General features: G+C 57.9%; 1 protein-coding gene across 1 annotated transcript in view; it reads right to left on the reverse strand.

Annotated features, from left to right (window-relative positions):
- Positions 1-20,319, reverse strand: part of Card14 (caspase recruitment domain family, member 14) — a 25,378-nt gene extending 5,059 nt beyond the window's left edge. Inside the window, exons 1-16 of the mRNA XM_013036289.1 lie at positions 20,109-20,319; positions 18,616-18,753; positions 16,587-16,912; positions 14,670-14,837; positions 13,556-13,675; positions 12,076-12,201; positions 11,000-11,149; positions 9,589-9,717; positions 7,906-8,048; positions 7,681-7,772; positions 5,604-5,664; positions 5,243-5,432; positions 2,130-2,256; positions 1,635-1,872; positions 914-974; positions 374-485 (exon numbers count right to left, since the gene is read on the reverse strand). Coding sequence (XP_012891743.1) covers positions 374-485; positions 914-974; positions 1,635-1,872; positions 2,130-2,256; positions 5,243-5,432; positions 5,604-5,664; positions 7,681-7,772; positions 7,906-8,048; positions 9,589-9,717; positions 11,000-11,149; positions 12,076-12,201; positions 13,556-13,675; positions 14,670-14,837; positions 16,587-16,912; positions 18,616-18,753; positions 20,109-20,319 — 2,392 coding nt within the window. The remainder of the gene's footprint in view (positions 1-373; positions 486-913; positions 975-1,634; positions 1,873-2,129; positions 2,257-5,242; positions 5,433-5,603; positions 5,665-7,680; positions 7,773-7,905; positions 8,049-9,588; positions 9,718-10,999; positions 11,150-12,075; positions 12,202-13,555; positions 13,676-14,669; positions 14,838-16,586; positions 16,913-18,615; positions 18,754-20,108) is intronic.
- Positions 20,320-27,151: the final 6,832 nt, after the last annotated feature.

Genomic DNA, 27,151 nt, shown 5'->3' on the forward strand with positions numbered 1-27,151 from the left:
ACGGTCTCTCCTGCCCGGGCTGGCTTTGAACCGAGATCCTCAGATCTCAGCCTCCTGAGTAGCTAGGATTACAGGCGTGAGCCACCAGCGCCAGGCACTTGTGAGACTCTTATTTCCACTAAACTACCAAAACAGCTGGAAGTGGAGCTGTGGCTCAAGTGGTGGGACACTCACCTTGGGCTTCTTTTAAGCTCAGGGACAGCGCCCAGGCCCTGAGTTCAAGTCCCAGGAGTAGTGTGCGCATGTGTGCACACACACACACACACACAAAGGTAACAAAGCAAAAGAGGCCCTGAGTTCAGACCCCAGTACCAATTTCCCCTCCAACAAAACTAGTGTGCCAGACCCCTGACTGGTGTGGAGCCGGCCTCACCTTCCACCCTGCCCGTGTCCAGCTGGCTCTCAGCAAAGGGCGCACACAGCGGGCCGGCCTTGGCTCCATCCACGCTGACAATGCGGACCAGCTTCTGAGGCCCCCCGGGGGACTGTGAGGAGCGAGGGGGGAGGGGCCGAGGAGTGGTCACAGAAGTCACAGAGGCGGTCATGGCAGATCTGGGCCCGGAACCCCCACTCCGCCCAGACACAACCCCACTCCTGTCAAAACCACAGAGGTGGGGGGACAGCCTCAAGCAGGATGGGCAGGGAAGGGCGCCTGCGGGGCAGCGGGCGCAGCAGCCTCCCCAGCACAGAGGGCGCCTGGCTGGCACTCATCCTGCGTCCTGGGGGGGGGCGAGCGACAGAAAGGGGACGGGGAGGCGCGGCACAGCGCTCCTGAGAGCAGGTCCGTTTCCCGGAGCCGGCGGGCTGCGCAGACGCCAGCACGGCGTGGTGGGCCCATGGGGGACAGACACTGCCCTGCACCCCACTCCGGTCAGCCTCCCCCGCGAGGCCAGGGCCTCCCTCCAGAGCTCACCTTGCGGGCAGGCCCCCTCTGGGTCATGTCTTGGATGAGGGTGAGCAGCTGCTGCTGAGCCCTGGGAGGACAGACGGGGGATTTGCTGTCAGGGACAGGGGCCCCGGAGAGCCGTCCACCTGCCCTGGCCGTGGCTGTGGGGCCCGCACGGTCCCCGGGCTCAGCCCACCCGACAGATGCTGACTGGACCATGGACCCGCTGAGTGCAGCCCCAGGGGACCGAAGGTGAGCAGCGGGGAGACGCGGGGTGGGGGGGGGTGCTTCAGTGCGTGGGTTTCCGCAGGCTGCTGGGCAGGTGAGGGGAAGCTGGGAACTGTCCAGCGTGCCCGCCCAGGGGCCGCCCTGGACACAGGGCCTCGCAGTCCCGGCGGGCAGCCTGGCCGCAGGGGACCCTGGGTGGTGTGGAGCCATTTCTGGTTGTCACACTGGCAAGTGGAGGCTGGGAGGCTGTGTGACACCCACGAGCCGCCCACATCAGCAGAGCCAGGGCCAAGAAGGCCAGCTAGAATGTTCTAGAGACCCCAAGTCCTGTGTTGGAGCCAGAGACCCATCAGTCAGCTACCTGGTCCTGGGCACTGACTTGGTGGTTCTTCTACAGGACATCCATCCCTCCCCCCACCCCCGTTCTCCAGCTGGGCTCTGCTGGGGGTGGGGGAGGGGGAGGGAAATGTCTGGAAGGCCCCGCCTCCCCCTGGGCCGGGGTGGGCCGTGGCTCTCTCACCCCGGGTAGTTGGGGATGGTGCCGTGGTCGGTGTGCTGCATGCTGTAGGGGTCCAGGCGGTGGGCCAGCCAGCAGCCGCGGCCCTGGAACATGGTGTCCGTGACGTGCAGCGTGTCATTGCAGTGCACGGGCAGCTCCCCCTCCCCCCGCCCCGGCAGGGCCAGGTTGACCCGGATGTAGAAGGAGTCTCCCGATGTCACCACTTTGGCTTCCAGGTCCTGGACCAGCTTCTTGTAACCTGATAAATGAGCCCATGTCGGCTCAGTGAGCCCCGGCCCGGAGCCAACAGAGGACAGAGGGAGGGGTCCCCACGGTGGAGGCCACATTAGCCCAAGGCTGCTGGGACCATGGGGGAGATGTGGGGACCCAGAGAGAGCCGGGCTGGGGGGGATGCAGAGCGAGCCCAGCCGGGCGCCTCGGGCTCTGGGGAGGCCCGGGGACCCGTCGCGGGGCAGGGGTGGGGGCCAAGGTCATGGCATGTGTTGGCGCCTGTACCCTCAGTGTTGACCTTCACAGAAAGGCAGCAGAAGCCGTTGACCCTCTGGAGGAGCCGGACCGCCTGCTCTAGGGTCGTGTTCTCCAGCGTGGCCTTGAACGAGGGCTCTGCTGCCTCATGGTCCACCTGAGGGGGGAGGGGCCTTGCTGCAGGCCGTCTGAGCTCAGGAATGCACGCGCGGCGCAACCCAGGGGACAGACCCTCCGCCCTCACTGAGACCCCTGCACCGCGGCCACAGCACCACGTCACACACCGGCTGGGTGTGGGGACAGCCGTCAACGTCTTCCAGCTGTGCGATGCAGGCCACATCCGCTCACCCATCAACCCGTCCCCACCCAGCCCACCGCTCACCCATCAACCCGTCCCCACCCAGCCCACCACTCACCCATCAACCCGTCCCCACCCAGCCCACCACTCACCCATCAACCTGTCCCCGCCCAGCCCACCGCCCACCCATCAACCCGTCCCCACCCAGCCCTGTTTCCTTGAGAGACGCACTTCCTGACTGGCCGCTGAGGGCAGAGGCCGCTGTTCAGAAAGGTTCAGCATGTAGCACATGCCGTGAGTATGTCTTAAAAATGGAGCTTATGGGCTGGGAAGGTGGCTCAGTGGTAGAGCGCTTGCCTTGCAAGCCAGAGGCCCTGGGTTCGATTCCTCAGCATCACATAAGCAAAAAGCAAAAAAGCCGGAAGTGGCGCTGTGGCTCAAGTGCTAGAGCGCTAGCCTTGAGCTGAAGAGCTGAGGGACAGCGTCCAGGCCCAGAGTTCAGGCCCCGCGACCGGACCCCCCCAAAAAAAATGGAGCTTATGAGTAGAGCTGGTATGAAGTTTAGTTGGCTGTGATATGCAGAGTCCGGACTGGCGCACTGCAGGGCGTGGTGCGTAGGCCCCTGCCCCATGACCTCCAGCCTCACTCCAGTGCCAACTTACCGCCTAGCACCGGCCATGACCGGCCGTTTTTCCATTCCTTCCTGGCTATGCCCTCCTGCCCTCCGGGGGCGAGACGTACTTGTTAGGTTACATGCCACCTTGACCCGCGGACTCCTGATTTGGCTCCGGCAGCCCCTCTGTTATTAGTTCTGTCCCTCAATGTCCCCCCCCCTCCTGATTCGGTGGATCCCATGGTGTGGGACACCTCCGCCCCTCGGGTGGCAACACCATCAGCCTCTTCTCACCCACCAAAAAGACCCGCTCCATCTCAAGTTCCCACCCCGAAAAACCGCCAGAGCCTGTGGCCGGTTATTAATCACCTCCAAAGTAAGGGAGTGGATTCCCAGGGGAGAGACAGGCCTCCAGCCAAGGGCCGGCAGGAGAGGCCCAGCGCCTCCCCGGGGAACAATGTCCCAAAAGGCTGAACTAGTGGCCCTCACTAGGGCCTCCACTCGGCAAAAGGGCAAAGGACCGCCATTCGTGCTGGCTCCACGGATGCCCCCTCCTTGCCCATTGTCACGAGGCAATCTGGAAAGAATGCGGTTCCTGTCTACAAAGGGCATCCTGTGGTTATGCCCGCCTTAGTTTAAAACTGATTCAGGCCGCCGGGCGCTGGTGGCTCACGCCTGTCATCCTAGCTACTCAGGAGGCTGAGATCTGAGGATCGCGGTTCAAAGCCAGCCTGGGCAGGAGAGACCGTGAGACTCCTATCTCCAATAAGCCACCAGAAAACCAGAAGTGGCGCTGTGGCTCAAGTGGTAGAGCGCTCGCCTTGAGCTGAAGAGCTGAGGGACAGCGCCCAAGGCCCAGAGTTCAAGCCCCACAACCGACAAAAAAAAAAAAAAAAACTGATTCAGGCCCTTTCCCATCTGTCTGCTGTGGCTCTCGTCCATCCTAAAGGACGTCAGAAGGAGGACTCCCTGTCTCCCTAGGTAACAATAAGGACGATGCAGTGACACGCCGGCCCACTCAACGATCAGCCACCTCTGCCCTCCAGCGGCCAGTCACTTCCCTCTTCAGAGAACTGAACTTGGTTCTAGAATATTCTAGATCATTCCAGATCAAGATTTCTCAGCCGTGGGACTGTTAATTTTGGAGGCTCTCCTGAGCTGTGCCACATGGCACACGCCACCCTCCTCTACTCAGTGCCCACGTGCCCACCCACACAGGGCTGCCCTGCCCACTCCTCTCATTCCCTGAGTTAAGTTCAGGAGGCTATGTACTTTGTTTTTGTTGTTGTTGGTCATAGGTCTTGAACTTTGGGCCTGGGTGCTGTCCCTCAGCTCTTCAGCTCAAGGCTAGCGCTCTACCACATGAGCCACAGCACCACTTCCAGCTTCTTCTGCTTATGTGGTGCTGAGGAATCAAACCCAGGGCCTCATGCATGCGAGGCGAGCACTCTACCACTGAGCCACCTTCCCAGCCCTGAGGCTATGCACTTTTATAACAAGATAAAAATTACAACATGACCTGGGTGCCAGAGGCTCGCACCTATAGTCTGAGCTACTCAGGAGGCTGAGATCTGAGGCCTGTTGTTTGAAGCCAGCCCAGGAAGGCAAGTCCATGAGACTCTTAATCTCTAACCACCCAAAAGCTGGAAGTAGTGCAGTTAAGGAGGGGGGGCTCTATCCTACAAAATGTAAGAAAGGTGAAAGGAGGGCTGGGTTGGGAGGGAGAGGCGAGAATGCTGGATGGGGACACGCAGTTATAACCTGCCTCGTTGAATGGCAGCTCCTTTGTACGGAAGTGGAGCTGTGGCTCTAGTGGTAGAGTGCCAACTTCAAGCAGAAAAAGCTAAGGGACAGTGCCCAGGCTCTGAGTTCAAGCCCCAGTACTGCACCAAAAAGGAGCAGGGAGATAAAACTAAGTCAAACAGAAGAAAAAAGAAGGCAGGAAGAGAGAAGAGAGAAGGAAGAAGAAAGAAAAAGGAGAAGGAAGGAAGAGGAGAGAGGGAGGGAGGATTTCACATTCTAACAGCCTCCTGGCATGTACAGCCTTCCCAGCTCCTGGGGTTCTCGTCCACACCACACCACCCGCTTCCATAAGTGGGTGTAACACTGCACTAGGGCTCCCAGATCCGAGACTTCACCGATGTCCCCGTGCTCGGCCCCTCAATGTTCCCGCGCTGTCCCCGCGGGCCCCTAGCGGTCTGGCGGCTGCCCAGGCCACGCACACCTACTCACCATGATGATCTGGGTGCCGGGGCGCAGGGCCATGCCGTCGGCGGCGGAGCCAGGGGTGACGTGGTGGATGAAGATGCCCGTGAGGTTCCCTCCGACGACGCGCAGCTGCTTGAGCAGCGCGGCGCCCTGGAACGCCAGCACGGTGACCTGGCTCAGGATCTTGCGGGCGGGCCTCCGCCGCACAGGGGCGCTGCCGAGACCAGGAGGTGGCCGGCTGCAGCGCAGCACCGCACCGCCAGGGCAGGAGGCCAGCAGGCCGTGGCGCCACCGCCCCTCCGCCCTCTCAGAAAGGCCGCGCCCCCGTGGGGACAGGACGCTGTCAGGCGCTGCCCTGGGCTCTGGCTCCCCAGTCACAGCTCACCTTTCTGGCACATCCAAGCTTCTGGCAGACCTCTGCAGGCTGCCCTCTGGCTGGGGGAGGTCTGGGAGGAAGCAGGGAGCCAGTGGCCAGAGCTTGGGTCACCCTGCTGCTGACCCTGCTCAACCCAGACAACCTTGGCCTGTCCACCCGGCCTTGCCCACCCTCCTCCTCCTCCTTCTCTGCTCAAACCTTGATGTCATCTCTCCAAGTCGCAGTGACTAGTGAGAATGGGCCCTGGCATTTCCGGATATGTGAACAAGTCTCCAACAACGTGAAAGACTGGGAGATGTCACCCCGAGTCTACATTTCTGGATTCACTTAAAAATCAAATCTGTTGTTTGGGCTGAGTGGTCTGCCTGACAATCACAAGGCCCAGAGTGCAATCCCAGTACTAGAACACACACAAAAAATCCGCTAGGGCTGGGAAGGTGGCTCAGTGGTAGAGCGCTTGCCTTGCATGCATGAGGCCCTGGATTCCATTCCTCAGAACCACATAAGCAGAAAAAGCCAGAAGTGCTGTAGCTCAAGTGCTAACCTTGAGCAAAAAGAAGTGCCCAGGTGCTGAGTTCAAGCCCCACAACTGACCAAAAGAAGAAGATGAAGGAGAAGGAAGAGGAGGATGAGGATGAGGAGCAGCAGCAACAGCAGCAGCAACAGCAGCTGCAGCAGCAGCAGCAGCAGCAGCAGGACACCAGTGGCTCAGGCCTGTAATCCTAGTTACCCAAGAAGCTAAAATGCAAAGGATTAAGCCAGCGGGGCAGAAAAGTCTGCAAGAGTTCAGTTCCAAAATCACCAGCAAAAAAACTCAGCTGGTGTTATGGATGAAGCAATAGAATGCCAGCCAAGCAACAATCATGAGGCCCTGGAGTCAAACTCCTGTACCGGGGGGTGGGGGAGAAAGCCAAAATAACAAGGTTTCTCTGTTCATAGCCTCACGTCCAGGATCGATTTGCCTTTGGGTGGATGTACTCAACATGTAAGTGTCACAAATAAAAATGAGTTGAAGTTGGGCACCAGTGGCTCATGCCTGTAATCCTAGCTACCTAAGAGGCTGAGATTTGAGGATGATGTTCAAAGCCAGCCCAGACAGGAAAGTCTGTGAAACACTTTTTTTTTTGGTCAGGTGTAGGGCTTAAACTCAGGGACTGGATGCTGTCTCTGAGCATTTTTGTTCAAGGCTAGCACTCTACTACTTTGAGCCACAGCGCCACTTCCAGTTTTCTGGTGATTAACTGCATGGACTTTCCTACCTGTGCTGGCTTTGAACTGTAATCTTTAGATCTCAGCTTCCTTAGTAGCTAGGATTACAGGCAGGAGCCAATGGCTCCCAGCTGAAATACTCTTAGCTCCAATTAGCCACTGAAAAAGCCAGAAGTGGAGTTGTGGTTCAAGTGGTAAAGTGTAAACCTCGAGCAAAAAGAAAGTCCAGGGGCAACTCTTAGGCCCTGAGGACCGGCACTAAATAGATAAATAGATAGATTAAACAAACAAACAAATGTGAGTCCGTGAGGATTAGTGTTTCTGGTTGCCTGACTCACAGAGGAACACAAGCAACCCTGGGCAGAACAGTATGAGGCCCTCATGCCCCCTGGCGACCATGAGGAGAACTCCAGGCAGGAGCTGAGAACCTGCGGTGTGCAGAGCAGAGGAGGAAAGGATAAAGGGCATTCCTGAAAGGCCCATGGCCTTGGGAAAATGGACCAGGTGGGTCAGGGGCCAAGGAGGGAGGCTCCCAGCAGGTGGACGCCAGCCCGCGTAATCCATCTCTCCTAGAAACAACTGAGTGCTCACTCGTGGGGCCCAGGTCCCCCGGAGGCCCAGCGTGCCCAGAGCAGAGCAGGGAGGGGGTCAGGGGTCAACGTGACTCTTTGGACTTGAGACACTAAGTAGCCTGCATTTTCCCAGGGGCCGAGATCAAGGCAAGGGCACAGGTCAAGTTCACTTCTGCCTCCCTGTTCCTCGGAGACCCACCCAGGCTGTCTGGCCTGCCTCCCGGCCTGTCCCAGCCCATTTCCCCTCCCCACTCTGCTAGCCATTGCGGGGGTGGGAGGGATTCAGGTGGGATGATCATACTCACCCGTCTTGTCCAGGATCTCATAACCCAGGTCTGTGTCATCCTTGTCTCCTAGAGACGCCCCGAGGTCCGCCTCCAGGGTGTCTGGGAAGGGGCTGCAAAGCACAGAGAGCCAGTTCACACTGCTTGGCCCCCTCCTGCAGAGCCTGGGCTCCTGGGGCCTCCTGGAGCTGCTGTGTGAATGCCCATATGGTCCACGGTCTGCCCCGAGGCTGCCCCTCACTCTACCTGACCGACTCGGGGTCTTCCCAGAAGTCCTCCGCCACCCGCTTGTACAGGGACTGCTGGCTGGGAGGCACCGGGCTGCTGGAGCGGAAGCTGTCGGCCAGCTCGCGGCTGGACGTGACACTCAGGTCCCACCAGAGCTGGGACTGGAGGAAGGCGGGCGGAGGACGGGGAAGGGAAGAACAGAGTGGACATACTGAAGTCACATTTATTGAACACCTACTGTGTGCCGGGCTCTGCACACAGTGGGTGTGGATTCCCCCCAGTTCTCCAAGAGGTCAGAGAGCAGGCAAGCCTAAGCGCTCTGCGGGGACTGTGTGGGGCACAGCTCGGATGGTCCAGGAGGGAGGCACGGAGGCCTGCCCGAGTCCCCCGCTCCACCCAGAGTACCCTGAACCAGTTGCCTTCTGTGGGAAACGATGCATTTTGCTGAAGGATGGAGCAGACACTGAGGACCTGAGGCTCCAAAATCCCTTGTGAGCTTGCCTCCCGGGAACCCCCCAAATCCACGGGCACCCACAGCCCTAGGAAACCAGGATCTTTGCAGATGAAATCGAGCTATGGTGGGGTCAGACTGGATGAGAGTGGGCATTCGTCCCATCAGTCTTCCTCTTGTGGTTTGAGTTTTAAATGTCCCCAAAAGGCCATGTACTGGAGACTTGTGTGCCAGCGTGTGGCGCTCTTGGGAGGGGTGGGGACTAGTGGAAGGTCACTGGAGCCACACTAAGACACAACTCCTTTTCTCTCTGTCTCTGTCTCTCTTTTCCTTTCAACCCTGCTATGATGTTCTGTCTAACCACAGGCTCAAAGCAGTGGGGCAAGCGACCGTGAACTGAAAATAAATCCTTCTTTCCCTAGCCCTCCTTTCTTGTGCTAGGGCTTGAATTCAGGGTCTGGGCGCTGTCCCTGAGCTTCTTTTTAGTCAAGGAGAGCACTCCACCAATTAAGCCACAGCACCACTTGCAGCTTTTTCTGTTCATGTGGTACTGAGGAATCCAACCTAGGGCTTCATGCATGCTAGGCAAGCACTGAACCACTGAGCCACCTTCCAAACCCAAATCTTTCTTTAAGTGGCTTATCTCAGGCATTTTTGTCACAATAATAGAAAGCTGCTGATTGCTACACTTTTTTTTGTGTGTGTCAATTGTGGGGCTTGAACTCTGGGCCTGGGCGCTGTCCTTCAGCTCTTCAGCTCAAGGCGAGTGCTCTACCACTTGAGCCACAGCGCCACTTCTGGTTTTCTGGTGGTTTATTGGGGATAAGAGTCTCATGGCCTTTCCTGCCTAGGCTGGCTTTGATTTGAGATCCTCAGATCTCAGCCTCCTGAGTAGCTAGGATGACAGGTGTGAGCCACCAGCGCCCAGATGTGACTGCTACATGATCTAAGAGGAGAAAAATCTGGGCAGAAACATGGGGAAACACCATGTGGGATGGAGCTGGGATCACAGCTATGCCGGTGCCAGTGGAAGCTTGCCAGGAGTCACCAGACTCGCCAAGAGCAACGGAGAGTGTGGCCCTGTGGTGCCTTGATCCCTAATGTCCAGCCCCCAGCACCACAGGACATCAGTTTTCTCTGGTTGACCCCTCCATGGTGCTGACCTCTTCTGCAGGAAACAGGGTGGCTCAGCCCCCTCAGTCCTGATAGAGAATGTTCCGGGCTGAGCAGGAAGGGGGAGGGGAGGGTACCTCCATGGAGCTGAGGCTGCTGAGCTGGCCACCGTCTTCGCTGTCTTCCTGCGGGCATACCGCGTGCATCCGCACCAGCCGCTGCTTCCCCCGCGGACACAGCTCCTTGGCCCTGGCTTCCTGTCTGGGCTGCCAAAGATGGGCCAGACAGCTCTTCACTCAGGAAACCAAGCAAGCCAGAAGTGGAGCTGTGGCTCAAGGGCAGAGTGCCAGCCTTGAGTGTACAGCTAAAGGACAACACCCTGAACGCACCCAGGCCTACCCAGGCCCTCCACGAGATCACACCCCCTTCCGGGGCAGACCTGTCCTCGGCTCCCAGGTAAACAACTGTGTCCCTCCTCGGAGCTCAGAAGCCCACAGCCCCAGAACCGACTCACCAGGAAGACTAGAAACATTTCTTTCTTTCTTTTTTGTCAGTTGTGGGGCATGAACTCTGGGCCTGGGCACTGTCCCTCAGCTCTTCAGATCAAGGCTAGAGCTCTACCATTGAACCACAGCACCACAGCGCCACTTCTGGCTTTTTCTGCTTATGTGGTGCTGAGGAATGGAACCCAGGGCCTCATGCATGCACGGCGAGCACTCTACCACTGAGCCACCTTCCCAGCCCTAGAAGCATTTCTTTTATTAGAGACCATACATTGCTGTTTGTTAGCTTTAAATTTTTTTAATGTTGCCAAGCACCTATGGCTCATGTCTACTCAGGAGGTTAAGACCTAAGTATCAAGTTTGGAGGCCTGCATGGGTAGAAAGGTCTATAAGACTCCGTCTCCAAAATAGCCAGCAAGATGTCAAATGGGAGGTATGACTCAAGTGGTAGAGTGCCAACTGAGCAAGTGTGAGCTCTGAGTTCAAACTCTGGTAATACCAAACAAAAAACTGTATGTAAAAAAAATACGTCTATTGTAGAATATGGGGAACAGAACCAATTCACCCTAATTCCACGCTCAAAACTAAGGGTTAACATAACCGCTTGCATTTTGGTCTTGCCTGTCCCCCGCCCCATCCCTCTTTTGGTGTGTGGAGGGTAGTTGGCTGGGGAACGCCTGCGCAGTGAGGAGGAAGGCTGGAGGCTGAGCCGTCCTGTGTGGGTCCAACTGCCTCCCCCGGGGCCCGTGGCCCTGCTGCACCTCGCTCGCCCAGGTGCCGGACCCCAGCAGGTTTCCCGATACTTCCTGGTCCTGGGCAGCACTGTGCTGTGTCATGAGCCAGGCACACGTGTGCGTGTGGGCGGGTTCACAGCTCTTCCCTCCCCACGCGCCACGTCACGGGCTCCAGGGCCTCCGGCTCTGAACCATGTGCAGCATGATGGATCGCGCCGTGTCCGGCTCGAGGAGGCAGAAGCGGCAGGGTGAATGCCAGTGCCCCAGGCCCACGGGCGGCCCCTCCCCCCAGCGGAGGCCCCAGCACTCACCCCTGCGGGGGGCTCTTCCTGCAGCCTGCGCAGCTGGGTGCGCAGCTCGCACACCCGCTCAGTCAGCTCAAACACCCTCCTGCGGAGGCAGTCCTTCTCCGTCAGGCTCTGGGAAATCTCCATCTGCACCCCGTCCCTGGCCGCGTATGCCTGCCCAGACAGGACGGACGGGCGTGGACAGTGAGGGGCAGGGCCAATGAGCCAGCAGGGGTCGTAGCCCCAGAAACCATCCTGCTGACCATAAAAACTAAAAAACCAGGGCAGGGAAGGTGGCCTAGTGGTAGAGAGCTTGCCTCGCATGCATGAGGCCCTGGGTTCGATTCCTCAGCACCACATAAGCTGAAAAAGCCGGAAGTGGCGCTGTGGCTCAAGTGGTAGAGTGTTAGCCTTGAGCTGAAGAGCTGAGGGACAGCGCCCAGGCCCAGAGTTCAGGCCCATGACTGACAAAAAAAAAAAACAAACTATAAAAAACCAACAATCCACTCCAGTGCCTGTACACCTATGTGATTTTGCTAGAACCTAGTCTCTGGGGTGCACTTTCTCAATGTTTTGTGCCAGGGATAAAGCAGAGGGAGAGGCACAGTAGCATGCTCAGATTGGGGGGTTGGTGGTTAGGGAGCCTCACATGAGCCAGGCACTGGTGGCTCACGCCTGTTGCTCTAGCTACTCAGGAGCTGAGATCTGAGAATTGAAGTTCGAACCCAGTCCAGGCAGGAAAGTGAATGAGACTCTTCTTAGCTTTAATGAACCACCCAAAAAGCCAGAAGTGGAGCTGTGGCTCCACAGTGGTAGAGTGCTAACCTTGAGCATAAAAGCTAAAGGATAGCACCCTGGCCCTGAGTTCAAGCCTTAGGACCCGTGTGCACCGCTCTCTCTCTCTCTCTGAAATCTGGAAGCAGCTGCCATGAAGGATGGGCGAAGGCAAGACTATGCCCTGAACCAGCAGCGCTCCACCTCCCCCAGACACACGTGTGGGCAGTGGAGGGGACAGAGGCTTCTGTAGCTCAATCCCAGCAAGGGTGGCCCGGTGCACATGGGTAGGCCCTGGCCTGGCGTCCCCCGCCCCCATCCCCTACCTGGTCCCGCTCCTTCTGCAGCTCGGCCACCTGACTCTGCAGCGTGCTCATCTTCTCTCTGTACAGCTCACAGTCCACCTGTGTCTTCTGGAACTGGAGCAGGGTCTGTTCTCTCTCCTCCAGGTACTGGACGGGGGACAGGGCGGCAGAGGTCAGCAGCAGAGGCCCCGATGATGGGGGAGTGGGTGGGGAGAGAGCCAGGGGAGCGGGAGGTTCCCGAGGGGGTTCTAGAGGCAGCTAGAGGCTCTTTCTTAGGACTAGGTTGAGATGTGTCTCTAGAGCCACAGAGATGAGCATATTAAATTCAATCAGCACAACTTGCATGTCTATTGCATGAAAAGGGTTTTTTTGTTTGTTGGTCGTGGGGCCTAAACTCTGGGCCTGGGCGCTGTCCCTCAGCTCTTCAGCTCAAGGCTTGCCCTCTACCACTTGAGTCACAGCGCCACTTCCGGTGGTGCTGAGGAATGGAACCCAGGGCCTCCTGCATGCAAGGCAAGCGCTCTACCACTGAGCCACCTTCCCAGCCCAAAGGTTTGGTTTTTTTTAAATGTCCAGAAACATACAAATATTTCTGCTGCGCTGCCACATGCTTCCCCACTGTCCCCTGCCTCCTCATTCTCCCCCTGGCTAAATGTCAGGGTCCAGCCTGAGCCCTTGACATCGCCCTGGCCTTGCTCCCTTGCCTGACTTTGACCTCGTCTACTCCAGGCCCTGAGTCGATGCTCAATAAAGCTCTGCTGAAGTTCGGGAGAGGTGGGCCAGCCATTGGGTAAGGAGAGCAGTGGCTCTCGTGCAAACTGGTGCAGCCGTCAGCTCTCTGAGGTAGCTGTCCCGGGTCAGAGGGCCACGACAGCCGGCATGGAGAGGGCCACGACAGCCGGCATGGAGAGGGCCACGACAGCCGGCATGGAGAGGGCCACGACAGCCGGCATGGAGAGGGCCATGACAGCCGGCATGGAGAGGGCCACGACAGCCGGCATGGAGAGGGCCACCACAGCCGGCATGGAGAGGGCCACGACAGCCGGCATGGGGCAGCTGCCCCGAGGGCCACGACAGCCGGCATGGAGAGGGCCACGACAGCCGGCATGGAGAGGGCCACCACAGCCGGCATGGAGAGGGCCACGACAGCCGGCATGGGGCAGCTGCCCCGGGTCAGAGGGCCACGACAGCCAGCATGGAGAGGGCCACGACAGCCGGCATGGAGAGGGCCACCACAGCCGGCATGGGGCAGCCGTCCCGGGTCAGAGGGCCACGACAGCCAGCATGGAGAGGGCCTCGACAGCCGGCATGGAGAGGGCCACCACAGCCGGCATGGGGCAGCTGCCCCGGGTCAGAGGGCCACGACAGCCGGCATGGAGCAGCTGCCCCGGGTCAGAGGGCCACGACAGCCGGCATGGGGCAGCTGCCCCGGGTCAGAGGGCCACCACAGCCGGCATGGGGCAGCTGCCCCGGGTCAGAGGGCATGGGGCAGCCGTGTCACCTGCTTCTGCTGCCTCTCTGCAGCCACCGCCCGCTCCCGCAGTGAGTGGATGCGGTTCACCAGCTCCTGCTTACTCTCCAGGGCCTCGTCCAGGTTCTGCTCCAGGATGTCTTTCTCCGCCTAGGGCAGAAAGAGGTCAGCCCAGGACCCTGACCTCCCCGACACCTGGCAGGGGTTGGAGGAGAGGGGTCCTGAGAAGGGGGTGCGGGCAGACGGGCAGCACTGACTCATGGCTGTACACTGGGCAGGAACAAAGCAGCGATCAGCACTTCTTGTAAATGAGAAAAAGACAAAGCAAGGCAAACTAAAACTTCCAGGGGTGAGGGCTTCGCTCTATGTCTCTTTGGCTTCCTCGCTATCTACCTGCAGAGGTTCAATAGGAGGGAAGAGCCAGGGGGCGGGTCCTCCCTCCCCACCCCACAGCACACTCCTGACAGCAGTGGTACAACCCTGGCCAATCACAGCCGCGATTCATCCCTCACGAAGGAGTAGCGAGGGAACTTCTCACTAACTAGACACTTGCTCAATAAAAGGAATCAAGCCAGGCTCCTGCCTGTAATCTCTGCTACTCAGGAGGCTGAGATCTGAGGACTGAGATTCAAAGGAAAGTCTGTGAGACTCTCATCTCCAAGAAACCAAGTAGAGCTGTGTCAAGTGGTAGAATGCCAACCTTGAACAGAGAAGCAAACAGAGAGGCCCTAGTATTGGCGCACATGTGTGGGTACACACACACGCGCACGCGCACGCGCGCGCACGCCACAAAAGTTTCTTGGACGTTCCTGCCTGGGCTGGCTTCATGCCATGATTTTCAGCTCTCAGACTTCTGAGTAGCTAGGATCTAGGATTACAGAATGAGCCACTGGCGCCCAGCTGTCTCTACGGCTTTTCATTCTGCCGCCTTCTCAGTGGGCTGAGGAAAGAGGGGAGACGTGGGCTCGGGGTGTGGAGACCGCGGCGCTGTGCCGTGGAGGACACACCAGCCTGTGCCCGGTCACCTCACGGGGACACCGCGGCGCTGTGCTGCGGAGGACGCACGGGCCTGCAGGCGCAGTGCTGCAGAGGACGCACCGCACAGGCCTGAGCCCGGTGACCTCACGGGGACACAGGCACCTACCAGGCTGAAGGTCAGTGAGCGGAGCTTCTCGTTCTCCTCCTTCAGGCGGCTCAGCTCCTCGCCCTCAGGGTCCGAGTTGCTGCTCATCTTCAGGGACCTTTCTCGAAATTCCCGTTCACAGGAAGACACCATGCTTACCCGCTGCAGCTCCTGCCTCACCAGGTACAGCTGCGGGGGGAGGGGGAGTGAGTGAGCGTCCACGCTGGGCAGATTGCTCCACCTTACTCATAGTAAAGACTGCTGCTCACGCCTGTAATCCCAGTTATGCAGGAGGCTGAGATCTGGAGATTGCTGTACAAAGCCAGCCCAGGCAGGGAAGTCTATGAGACTCTTATCTCCAATTAACCAGCCAAAAGCTGGAAGTAGAGCTGTGGCGCAATTAGTAGAGCACTCGCCTGAGCACAAAAGCTCAGGCCCCGAGGTCAAACCCCAGAACTAATACAAAAAACGGGAACTGGGATTTGTGAAAATCAGTAGGAAAAAGAAGACAGTGAAGGCAGCTAGGAGTGGGGCACTGGGGTACAGCTGGGCCATTCCGACAGGCATCTGCGGGGCCTTTCAGGGCCCAGGGCTGTGTAGAAAGCACCAGACTGGTAGACAGAACATACCAAGGGGCAGCAGGGCCTCCAGGGCCTCAAGAGGTGTGTCCTGTGCAGGGCCACAAACCTCAAATGTGGAAGGCCTGTCAACAAGGTGGTGAATGTAGTAGCTAGGACTACAGGCAGAAGGCACCATGCCTGGCTTAATGGGTGAGTTTTTTTAATTAATTACAAATTATTTTTAAATAAAAAGCTACAGTTCAGGGGCCTGGGAATGTGGCTTAAGGTAGAGTGCTTGCCTAGCATGCATGAAGCCCTGGGTTCGATTCCTCAGTACCACATAAGCAGAAAAGCCAGAAGTGGTACTGTGGCTCAAGTGACAGAGTGCTAGCCTTGAGCACAGAGCGGCTCAGGGACAGTGCCCAGGCCCTGAGTTCAAGCCCCAGGTTTGGCAAAAAAAAAAAAAAAAAGTTACAATTCAAAGATGAAAAGCAAACAAATGGACAGGAGTGGCTCTGTGGCTGAGCACATGCTTAGGGCTCATCCAGTAAACAAACAGATGCCTTAATGAAACACGGCTCAAGTGGCAGAGTGCCAGCCTTAAGAGGACAAGCCACGTGGGCCCTGAGTGCAAGCCCAGTACTGGCATGCACGTGCATGTGTGTGTGTGCATGCACACACATGCACACGCACACACACACCACACACACAGAGGCAAAGAGCCAACATGGGGACTGGGAAGGTGGCTCAGTGGTAGAGCGCTTGCCTTGCATGCCTGAGGCCCTGGGTTCCATTCCTCAGCACCACATATGCAGAAAAAGCCAGAAGTGGCGCTGTGGCTCAAGTGGTAGAGCACTACCCTTGAGCTGAAGAGCTGAGGGACAGCACCCAGGCCCAGAGTTCAGGTACCACGACTGACCAAAAAAAAGCCAACATGGCAGGCAGGAACAGCCTTGCTGTTGAAAGAATTCCACACCTGTTACTTCACCTTGCACAGAAAACGCTGGGGCTTAGACGGCCTGACTTGAAAACACCTCCACGCTCCCTGCCTAGACTCAGAACCAGCCGAGGAGGACAAAGGCAGAAACTAGAGATGGAGGAGCCCGGGTCACTGCACGGCGGGGCCTGGCCCACAGGCCTAGAGACACAGAAGATCAGACGCTTGCCAGACGTCACGGGGTGGGGCTGCTCACAGTCAGCCCGGAACCGCGCGAGGAGAAGCAGCGGCTGCGTGCCATGCGGGCTACACAGAGAGAGGGGCGAGGGGCTACCTGGGGAGGAGTGGGATGGGTGGGGTGGGAGGGGCTCAGCCAAGCCTCTGGGGCCAGGCAGAGCCGTGAACGCCACGGCCGGGCGCCGCGTCCAGCGTCTGGAGTACCTCTTCCTGCAGGCTGCGGCAGCGCGTGCTGGCCAGCTCCTTCTCGCGCAGAGCGTTGCTGTAGTGCAGCGAGAGGCTCAGCATCTCGTCCTTCAGCTTCAGCACCTCGTGGAAGTGGGCGCTCACCTCCCGCTTCATGCGGCCGTGGTCGGCCTCCAGCTGGCTCAATTCCTTGGCGCGGGCCTCTGCCAGGCCCAGGCGCTCTTGCTGTCGCTGGTACTGCCGCAGGAGGGACTCCTTGTGTGTCTTCTCCTGGGCCAGCTCCTCCTGCAGGCTGCTGATGGCCCCCGCCAGGCACTCGGTCAGCTTGGACGTCTCCATGAGGCCTGCAGGAAGGCGGGCAGGTGGCTGAGCCATGGTCCCTGCCTCCAGACCCCAGGGCCCCAGCTCTGACCTGTTCCTTGTCTTAACAGCCTCCAGCTTTGACTGGACTCTGTGCTCGGGCTAGTGTGGCCGGGGACACTGGACTGTCCTCTCCACTCCCCTTGGGGGCCCACTGTCCACACCCAACTCTTCCTTAGCTGCCAGTGCTCAGAACTAATCATTGATTGGTGGATTGATGGATTGTGGTACTGGGGTTTGAACTCAAGACCTCACATTTGCTAGACAGGTATTTTACCAATTCAGTTGTTTTTCAGGTAGAGTGTCAAGTTTTTCCCCCAAGTATGAAACCTCCCATCTGCAGCTCCCATCCTAGCTCCTGAAGAGCGTAAATCACCATGCCCAACTTACTAATTGAGATGGGGTCTCAATAAATTCTCTGTGTGACCTTGAGCCAGCACACTCCTAATTGGTACTTCCTGACCAGCTGTGAGTACAGGCATCTGTCATAGTGCCTGGCCCAGAGTTAATAATTTCAATATCTGGGCTGGGAAGGTGGCTCAGTGGTAGAGCGCTTGCCTTGCATGCATGAGGTCCTGGGTTCGATTCCTCAGCACCACATAAGCAAAAAGAAAAAAGCCGGAAGTGGCACTGTGGCTCAAGTGGTAGAGCGCTAGCCTTGAGCTGAAGAGCTGAGGGACAGCGCCCAGGCCCAGAGTTCAGGCCCCATGACCGGACACACACACACACACAAAAACCAAAAATAATTTCAGTATCTTCCCAATAAAAGCATAGAACATTAACATACAAAAGAGACAACTTATTATCCCTAAGAGCCCTGGTGTGTATGTGCCTCTGAGTGTGTGTGTGTGTGTGTGTGCGCGTGCTCACATGTGTGCACTGGGCACTGTCTCTTAGCTTTATTGCTTCAAGGCTGGCACTATCATTGAGCCACAGCTACATTGCGGCTTTTTGGTGGTTAATTGGAGGTGCTAGTAGCTCACACCTATAATCCCAGCTACTCAGGAGGCTGAGATCTGAGGACTGTGGTTCAAAGCCAGCCCAGGAAAGGAAAGCCCTCAAGACTCTTACCTCCAATTAACCACCAGAAAACTGAAAGTGGTGCTGTGGCTCAAAGTGGTAGAGCACTAGCTTTGAGTGAAAAAGCTCAGGGACAACACCCAGGACCCGAGTTCAAGCCCCACAACAACAGCAACAACAACAAAAGCCTCATGGACTTTTCTGTGCAGGCTGCTTCACTTTGAGTTAGTAGCTCCGATTATAGGCATGAGCCACTGGCCAGTCCTGCTCTTTCGCATTTCTAAACCCTTCAGTGGCTGCTCCCTGGAAGCCCCGTTACTCACTTGCTGAGTGACCACGAGGCCGATTTTCACGGAGCAGGTGGGAGCTTTACTTGCTTGGTGTACAGAAGGCCCTGGGTCCCCTGCTCCTGGGTAGGAGCCTCGAGTCCCCTTCTGGCAGACAGCACTGTGCTGCCTGCCTCCACTCGAGCAGTGTGAGGCGGGGCCCGGGCCTCTGGAAGGCCAGCCTCCTCTCACCCGGGGCTCTCCTCACTACACTAGGTGGTTAAAGATGGACTCGGGAGCCCAAGGACTCAGGCAAGGACGAGCATCCAGAGGGAGCAGGGAGCGCTGGGGGCCGCGGCCCAGCTGGCCTCGGACCCATCCATCAGCAGCCAAGCTCTCACCGCTGAAGTTGCTGAAGTCCACGCTGGGCTGCAGCCCCGTGACCAGGGTGTAGACGTCAGGGTTGTGGAACTTCAGGCTCTCCAGGAAGGCGAGGGCCCCGTTCTTCCCTCGAGCCTTCAGCAGGTCCAGCAGGTGCCCTGGAGAGCGAGAGCTGCCGTGCGTGAGCACGCGCCGGGGCGCCCAGGCTGGCTTCCCCACCAGAGAGGAGGCCGGGCGGGGCAGCCTTGTGCCTGTGGGATCCGGAGGTGAGAGCGGCTCCCTGGATCTCCACGGTGGGAGGCCCTCGCTGCTCTCCCCTCCCTTTACACACGTGACCTCAGCTCGAGCCCACAAGGCCTGTGTTTACTGAGCAATTACTAAGAACCACTTGGCTAAGAGCAGGGCATACACATGAGAACACAGACACATGGCCCACCACAGTGGCCTTTGGGGCAGTGGATGTAGCACCCCTCTGCCCTGGGGCACCTCACTGTGCACACATTATCATGTTAACAGCCCCTGCTGCCTGCCTGCTTTCCACAGCACGGGCTGTATAATGAGCATCAAGGTAACTCCCATACTTCTCACGATTTCTACACTGGAGTCACTGGCTTTCACGTTCATGGGTGAATGAATAACACAGCCTGCCTGTCATCATCAGAACAAGACATCCCAAAAAACAGAATCCACCCAGAATGTGCCCAAGCCAGCGTCTTAGGAAAAGGGTTTGTGCAGATGTAATTAGGGAAGGCCATTCTGGAAACACACACAGACCCTACACTCAGGGACAAAGGTCTTTGCAAGAGACTGAGGGGAGTGGGCACAGAGAAGATAGCCATGTGGAGACAGGATCAAAGATGAGAATGTTGGGGCCACAAGCCAAGGCAAGTTGGGAGCGACCAGGCACAGGAAGAGGCAGAGCGTGCTCCCTAAGCCCCTGGGCCAGCTCAGCCCTGCCTGCAGCAGGCCGGCTGACACCACCCATAGGTGGTGTGATGTCCCAGTCCTGGGGCTGGAACTTAGGGCCTGGGCACTTTTCAACTTTAGCTTTTCAACCAAGGCTGGAGCTCTACCACTTGAGCCACGGCTCACTTGTAGCTTTTTGCTGGTAACTGGAGCTAAGAGACTCATGGACTTCCTTGCCTGGGCCAGCTTCGAATTAGAATCCTCAGATCTCAGTCTCTTGGTAGCTAGGATGACAGGCATGAGCCACCAGTGCCCAGGACTGGAACTCAAGGCCTCACACATGTGAATCATGTGCTGACCGTGAGCTCCACTCCCACCTGCAGTTGTTTGAAACCACCCGTGTGTGCGTGGGGTCAGTGTTAGGTGGCCCCTGTAGGACTGAGGGTGTGCTGCCCTCTAGTGTGCACTCCAGCCCTGTAGGACTGAGGGTGTGCTGCCCTCTAGTGTGCACTCCAGCCCTGAAGGTATTCCAGTCCTGTGCTCTGTACGCCTGCGGAGGAGCTCTGCACCGCAGCCGGGTTTCGGAGCCAAGGCCACCGGGACTCACCGACTCTCATGGCGCTGTTGGTGAAGCGGGGGCTGTGCAGCACCTCCTCCTCGTCCAGCTGGCCCAGCACCTTGGCCTGGCGCAGGTAGGGGGTGAGGCGGCTGGGGCAGATGCTGCGCACGATCTTGTAGCGATGGCTCTCCATCATCTCCCACAGTGTCTCCTCATCCACAGCCGTCAGCCGCGAGTCCGTGCGGCACAGCTCCGCCATGCCCACGGCCGGGAGGGAGCTGGAATCAGAGAACTGGTGTTGGGGGCCAGGATGGCTTTCCACGCACATGTCAGAGCGCGGGAAGGACATCCTTGTAGTCCACACTCGGCTTCCTGCCTGGGCATAGTGTCCATGGCCAGTTAAGAGGCAGACCCCTCCCCTCGCCACCCGCTCCCCAGCTGACATTCCCGAGTCCTCTCTCAGGGCAAGCAGGAGGAGGTGGGTCCCACCTGGGGTGAGCTGAGTCTGCTGCTTCTGCTCAGACACCCAATTGACCCATGATGACGACGTTAAAAACCAGGCTGGGCACCAGTGGCTCACACCTGTAGTCTTAATTACTCAGGAGGCTAAGCCTGGAGGATCATGGTTTAAAGCCAGTTTAGGCAGTAAAGTCCATGATTCTCTTATCATCACAAAAACCAAGTAAGACAAAAACTCAGCTCAATTTACTCAAAGGAAACCTCCATTTTATTTTTTTTTTGTCAGTCATGGGGTCTGAACTCTGGGCTTGGGCGCTGTCCTTCAGCTCTTCAGCTCAAGGCTAGCGCTCTACCACTTGAGCCACAGCACCACTTCTGGCCTTTTCTGCTTATGTGGTGCTGAGGAATGGAACCCAGGGCCTCATGCATGCAAGGCAAGCGCTCTACCACGGAGCCACCTTCCCAGCCCCAAACCTCCATTATCTTTCTTTTTTTTTTTTTTTTTTGAACTCTGGGCCTGGGTGCTGTCCCTCAGCTCTTCAGCTCAAGGCGAGCGCTCTACCACTTGAGCTACAGCGCCACTTCCGGTTTTCTGGTGGTTTATTGGAGATAGGAGTCTCACGGTCTCTCCTGCCCGGGCTGGCTTTGAACCGCGATTCTCAGATCTCAGCCTCCTGAGTAGCTAGGATTACAGGCGTGAGCCACCAGCGCCCAGCTATGAACCTCCATTTTCTTGAGAACCTCCAAAACAGGTATGGAAGGCTCACAGGGGGTGAAAGTTATTGGAGGCACAGATTATACATGCGTTCTCTGTGCAAGCACAGGACGGACACGGATACACAGCCTGGCCATGCTGCCATGGTGCCGAGGGATGAGCGGGAAAGATGTCGGTTAGGAATCCCTCAGGAGGACGGGGGAAAGAAAGGCCAGCTTGGGCTGGGAAGGTGGCTCATGCATGAGGCCATGGGTTCGATTCCTCAGCACCCCATAAAGCAGAAAAAGCCAGAAGTGGCGCTGTCGCTCAAGTGGTAGAGCGCTCGCCTTGAGCTGAAAGAGCTGAGGGACAGCGCCCAGGCCCAGAGTTCAGGCCCCATGACCAGCAAAAGAAAAAGAAAGGCCTGCTGGGGCCCGCACAGAGCGCTGCGCCAGCTGCCCGCGCAAGGCCCTGGCACCCGACTGCCTGTGTCCCTCCCACGGCTCGGTTGTGGGCTCAGGCTCTAGGGAACCATGGCTGGCCTGGTGGTAGTGGGCAGCTGGCCTCATCTCACAGCGCCGACATCCTCTGGGCACTGTGGGGAGCCGTTCTGAGCCCCATAAACTTGCACGCTTTGATTCTTTGGGTTTGGCATGACAGGTGGCACCAGACAGAGTGGAATGCCACCTAAAGTGATCTGAATTTTTTAAAAAAAGAAACCTTGGAAGCCAGGACAATGCAGCCCTGGTAGTTTGCATGCACGTGGATGCTGGCGGCTGCAGATGCCCATTACGGTCCTTCTTAAAGCCCAGCAAGCACTCACGAGGAGGAGCTCAGGCTCGATCCTGCCAGGTCTCCTGGTGGTGGGATGCACGCTGCGGAGCCCTCTGCAGCTCCAGGGTCATCAGCAGCCGGGTGCTGCCGCTGGATCCTTCTCTGCAGGCTGCCCTGGGATCCGGCTGGCAGGGAAGGCCGGAAGCCACGCCAGGAGACCGGCTCCAAAACTCACCGTCTGGCCCCAGAGACTAATGCCAGTGGAGAGAAAGAAGAAAACAGATGACCTCCATTCCAGGGAAGGTCAAGACAGCCAACGGCAGCTGTGGACCCAGTGTCCACAGGCCTGTTTGGGTCCCACTAACCCCCTTCTCCTAAGTGTCTGTGCAGAGAACTCTGGAAAGCAAGATGCTGGGTGAGGGGCCCAGGGACGGGGGAGGAGGAGGGGATGAGCCAGAGAGCTGCCCTACCCAGACCCTGCCCTCCACCCTGCAGGTGCTCTGTCTCCAGGACACCGGTGTTCCTTGGCCTCCTTCTTCTTCCCACCCCCTCACTTCCGCATTCCAGTGTCCCTACTTTCCCGAGGGAACGGGACCTCCGGGAATGCCTCTAGGACTGGCTCCTGCAGGAGAGTCCGGGGTCCCCTCCCGCTTCCTCAGATGACGGAGCGTGTGGCTGACCGCCTCCCCTCACACCGGACTCAACGCCAGGCCAATGATGGCCCTGCCAAGGGAGAGGATCACTGTCCTTCACACAGAAAGAAAGAAAAACTACTTCCTGCCCCAAGCTTGGAGGAACGAAGTAGCGGCGCAGAGGGCCAGGGGTGGGCCCAGGGACAGCGAGGGACAGAAGGGCAGAGACTCCTCTGCCAAGTGCTCAGAAAACAAAGTGAGAAGAGCCTTGCAATTTCCCTCTGGTTTAGACAGATGGTAGTCCTGGGAGCTGAGCAATTCCCCTCTGGTTTAGATGGATGTTAGTCCTGGCGAGAAAGAAAGCAGTGTGGTCCAGAGACTCCCCACGGGGCCCTCAGATCACCAGCCACTCAATTCCACAGGAGTGGGGGGCACGGGAGAGGCAGGCTGTCCAAACCCCGCCCCAGCAGCCTTGTGCTCCGACTCTGAAGGCCAGCCTCTACTCTGACCTGGGAAGTAGGGAGGAGAAAGCACAGGTTCTCTCCCCTGCCCCAAGCTGGACTCCAGAATAAGAAGGGACGAGGGGGAGCAAGCTCACAGCCCTTGTCCACGGTGGACAAGGCAGACGGACGGTCACCAGGGTAGGGTGCACCCCTCGGCCAAATCTGGTGTCACAGTACCAGGAACGCCTGGTGGTGCCTTCCTTCCCCCGCAGGACAGCTGGTCTCACGCACTATGCACCTGCCTGAGAAATCTTCTCCTTCCTACATCCCCGCAGCGTCCAGTGGGGAAGGGTACAAGCCACAGGGCTCTTCCACCCGTCCCGCCCATCCTGTGTGGAACTCAGCAGCAGGGAATGTCCCAGAACTCAAACCAAGCAATGACACGAGCTGTCGTGACCTTTTCCCACAGACCAGGTATCTCCTCCACTCCTGGTAAGGAAGAAGCCAGCCCTCTCCCCTCTCCTGGGGTTATCCCTGTCCTACCTGGCCACTGTCCCTTTGGCACGCTGGCCTGCTCTCGGGGGCAGACTCCAGGCTCTCCCCGTCCTCCCCTGAGCAGCGAGGACCATCTGTGGGCTGGCAAGGGCTGGGTGGGGCAGAGCAGCAGCCGGCGAGCAGGTCTGACAGCACGTCCATCCGGGCTCTGCTGCTGTGCCAGGGCACGCCACTATGGGTGGCTGCTTGGCACCAGCCTAGAAGTCACAGGCATCCGGCTGACTTACGGAAGGCGGCGATGACGGGATGGGAGGATCTTGGGGTGGAGGATCACCCCTTCTTTGTGAACCGTCAGCCCCGTTCACCAGAGTTCCTACTCTTGGAAAAATTCCGGGAAGATTAGGATAACTCCTGGGCCCATCGTGGTTTTCACATTCCTATTTAGTAATCATTTAATATTTAACAATAAGAAACGTTTAAGGGCCGGGCTCCAGTGGCTCACGCCTGTAATCTTAGCTACTCAGGAGGCTGAGATCTGAGGATCGCGGTTCAAAGCCAGCCCAGGCAGAAAAGACCATGAGACTCCTATCTCCAATAAACCACCAGAAAACCGGAAGTGGCGCTGTAGCTCAAGTGGTAGAGCGCTCGCCTTGAGCTGAAGAGCTGAGGGACAGCGCCCAGGCCCCGAGTTCAAGCCCCACAACCCACAAAAGAAAAAGAAAAAAAGAAAAAAGTGGAGCTGGGAAGGTGGCTCAGTGGTAGAGCACTTGCCTTGCATGCCTGAGGCCTTGGGTTCGATTCCTCAGCACCACATAAGCAAAAAGAAAAAAGCCAGAAGTGGTGCTGTGGCTCAAGTGGTAGAGCGCTAGCCTTGAGCTGAAGAGCTGAGGGACAGTGCCCAGGCCCAGACTTCAGGCCCCATGACCGGACCCAAAAAAAAAAAGAAAAAGAAAGAAGATGCTTTCTTCAGAGGATAATATAGAAACAAGAACCGAGAAAGTAGCATATTCTACAGGACTGCCAGGTTAGCTCAGGTAGAAGCTGTGCCCCCAGGAAGCCCCGCAGCCATTCATTCCGTGCCAAGGCATGTGGGTGGGTTCCAATGCTGGGGCGATACAACAGTGTTTTTGGTATCCTGGCCAGACTAGGTGTTACCAGGGCGGGGATGGTATTTCTGGTAACCTGGATAGGTAGGTTAGGACATTGGGGAAACCCCCAAGGGGCGTGTGTGTGGAGGGTGGCAGCAGCTAGCAGGAGGATGACCCGGCAGATCCACATCCCAACACAGCAAGACAAAGATAACTGCCATGAACTAAACCTCCTCAGGGCTCCGCCAGAGTCTGGGGGCTGGGGCAGGCCTTGGCTGAGTCTTGAAGGCGGGATGCTAGCGCCTGGTAAAGATGGAGTGAGAGGTGGATGTTGAGGTCCCCCAAAGAGGGCCGCAGGACAGTGGGTGGAGGAACTGGGGGGGGTCCGACTAGGGCTTCTGCCTGCTCATTACTAGTGTGGGGGGATTGGGGGTGTTCTCTGTGACTTCTTCTAGAACATTCTAAATGGATTCTCAGTGTCACAACTGGACCTCTGAGCAGGCATGGGCAGGTGTGGCTCTGAGGGGTGTCTGGCTGTGGACACGGATCTCATGCCCACCCAAGGGAGTGGGCCAGGGAAGGGCAGGAAGCCAGTGTTTCTATAGAGCAGGTCCAACTGGTTGTTCCCTGCAGCTCCTCACAAATGCCTGTCTGCCTACCCTGCCTTCCCCTTAACCTGCGAGCCGCCTGCACTGCCGTTCCTTTTTCTTTTAAGCTTTGGTGAAAATCATACAACGTAAAATGAGCTACTTTACTTTAAACTGACCGGTTCAGTGGCATTTAGTCCATCTGCGATTTTAAGAGTGACCACAACACTGCAACCACACTTCTGTCCAGTTCATCCCAGAGCAGGTTCACACCCCAAAGGGTAAACAGCCCACGCTGCCTCATTCCTCACAGAAACCCAAGGCAAGTCTGCTCTGGGACCCTAACCACCCTGCCCAGCCATCTGTCAGCCCTGGGGTCCACATCCTAAGTTCCCCCGTGACCTATTTTTTGGTCAATTGTGGGGTTTGAACTCTGGGCCTGGGCGCTGTCCCTGTGGTCTTCAGCTCCAGGTGAGTGCTCTACTGCTTGAGCCACAGCACCACTTCCAGTTTTCTAGTGGTTAATTGGAGATAAAAGGATCACGGTTCAAAGCCAGCCCGAGCAGAAAAGTCTGTGAGACTACTCAGCTTCCTGAGTAGCTAGGATGACAGGCAGGAGCCATTGGCGCCAGCTTCCCATGACCATTTTTTACCAAATGAGAAACAAAGTGGCCGTAGCCAGCTCTCTTTGGGGGTCCCAGGCCCTCTGTGACCTCTCTCTACAGCTTCTAAAGGTGTCCTCCCTTCCCTGAGGCCAGTCTGTGGCCACCCGGCACCCGAGAACTCCCCTGGGTGGCCTTCTCTTCTATCATCCACCTTCACTGCCGCCACCGCCCTCTCCGGAGCTCTGCGCTCACACACAGCTCTCAACTCAGGGTGGAACAGCTCAGAAACTTTCTACTTCACCCTCTGCACTCCACAACCCGAAAGGGATCGTTTGTCTGTAGTTCTGTGGGTCTTCCTCTCCTCAGTGACACAGAACTCCCAGAGGACAGAAGCTTCTATCAATCCTGCAGCTGGGACAGTGGCTGCACAGATGCGGGGGGGGGGGGGGGGGGGGACGGAAGTCAGATGGAGACTAGGTGGGATCAGGCAGCGCTTGGGGAGCTACCCACCCAGGACATGCCTTGAAAGGAAGAGTTGTGAGTTCACGCCTGGGGTTGGACAGCGATCTGTAGCAGGAAGTTCTCCTTTAGGACTCCTGCGTCCATGACTCCGATGGCCCCAGCCCAATGGCCTGACCCTTCACATCTGAACAGAATGTGCCTACCCGCCTCACCCTGACTCCAGGAAAAGCGCGGGCTCCAGAGAGGGGCACGCGGTGCTGCCCCCCGTTCCCCCTACAACAGCTACGGAGCTAGCCATGCCCCTGCCCAGGGCGCCTGTCTGGCCCCACACGTCCAGGAGCGAGTTGGGAACTATTAGTGTCAGAAAAGCAGTGGGGAGTTAAACAGCCACGGCTTCCACCTTCCTGGGGAACAGACACCTCTGCAAAGTACAAGTGGGGTGATACCAAGCTGGACCAGGAGTCCTGGGCCTGTGCGCTCCAGCGACCCGGAGGCTTTTGTGCGAGACTCCAAGGGGAGCAGAGACGCAGAAGCAGGCAGAACAGGCCGCAGAACAGGCCGCAGACGGCCGCTGTGCGGGGCCTGAGCCGGGCGGGCCGGAGCCTGGCAACCCTGCCGCACCTGACTTACCAGACCCCGCCTGTCCGACCGCACGGCGGGGACATGTGTGTCTGCACCTTCTTTCGTGTGTGTGTGTGAGGTGTGAGTGTGTGTGTAAGGTGTGTGTGTGGGGGGGGAGTGTGGGTCTCGGACCCGGGCCTTGAGCTCGGGGCCTGCGCGCTGCTCCTGCCCGGGGCTGGCTTCGAACCGCGGCGCGCAGGGCTCAGCCTCGGGAGGAGTTGGGGTCACGGG

Source organism: Dipodomys ordii, unplaced genomic scaffold, assembly GCF_000151885.1.
Source record: "Dipodomys ordii isolate 6190 unplaced genomic scaffold, Dord_2.0 Scaffold7, whole genome shotgun sequence".
NCBI classification, from domain to species: domain Eukaryota; kingdom Metazoa; phylum Chordata; class Mammalia; order Rodentia; family Heteromyidae; genus Dipodomys; species Dipodomys ordii.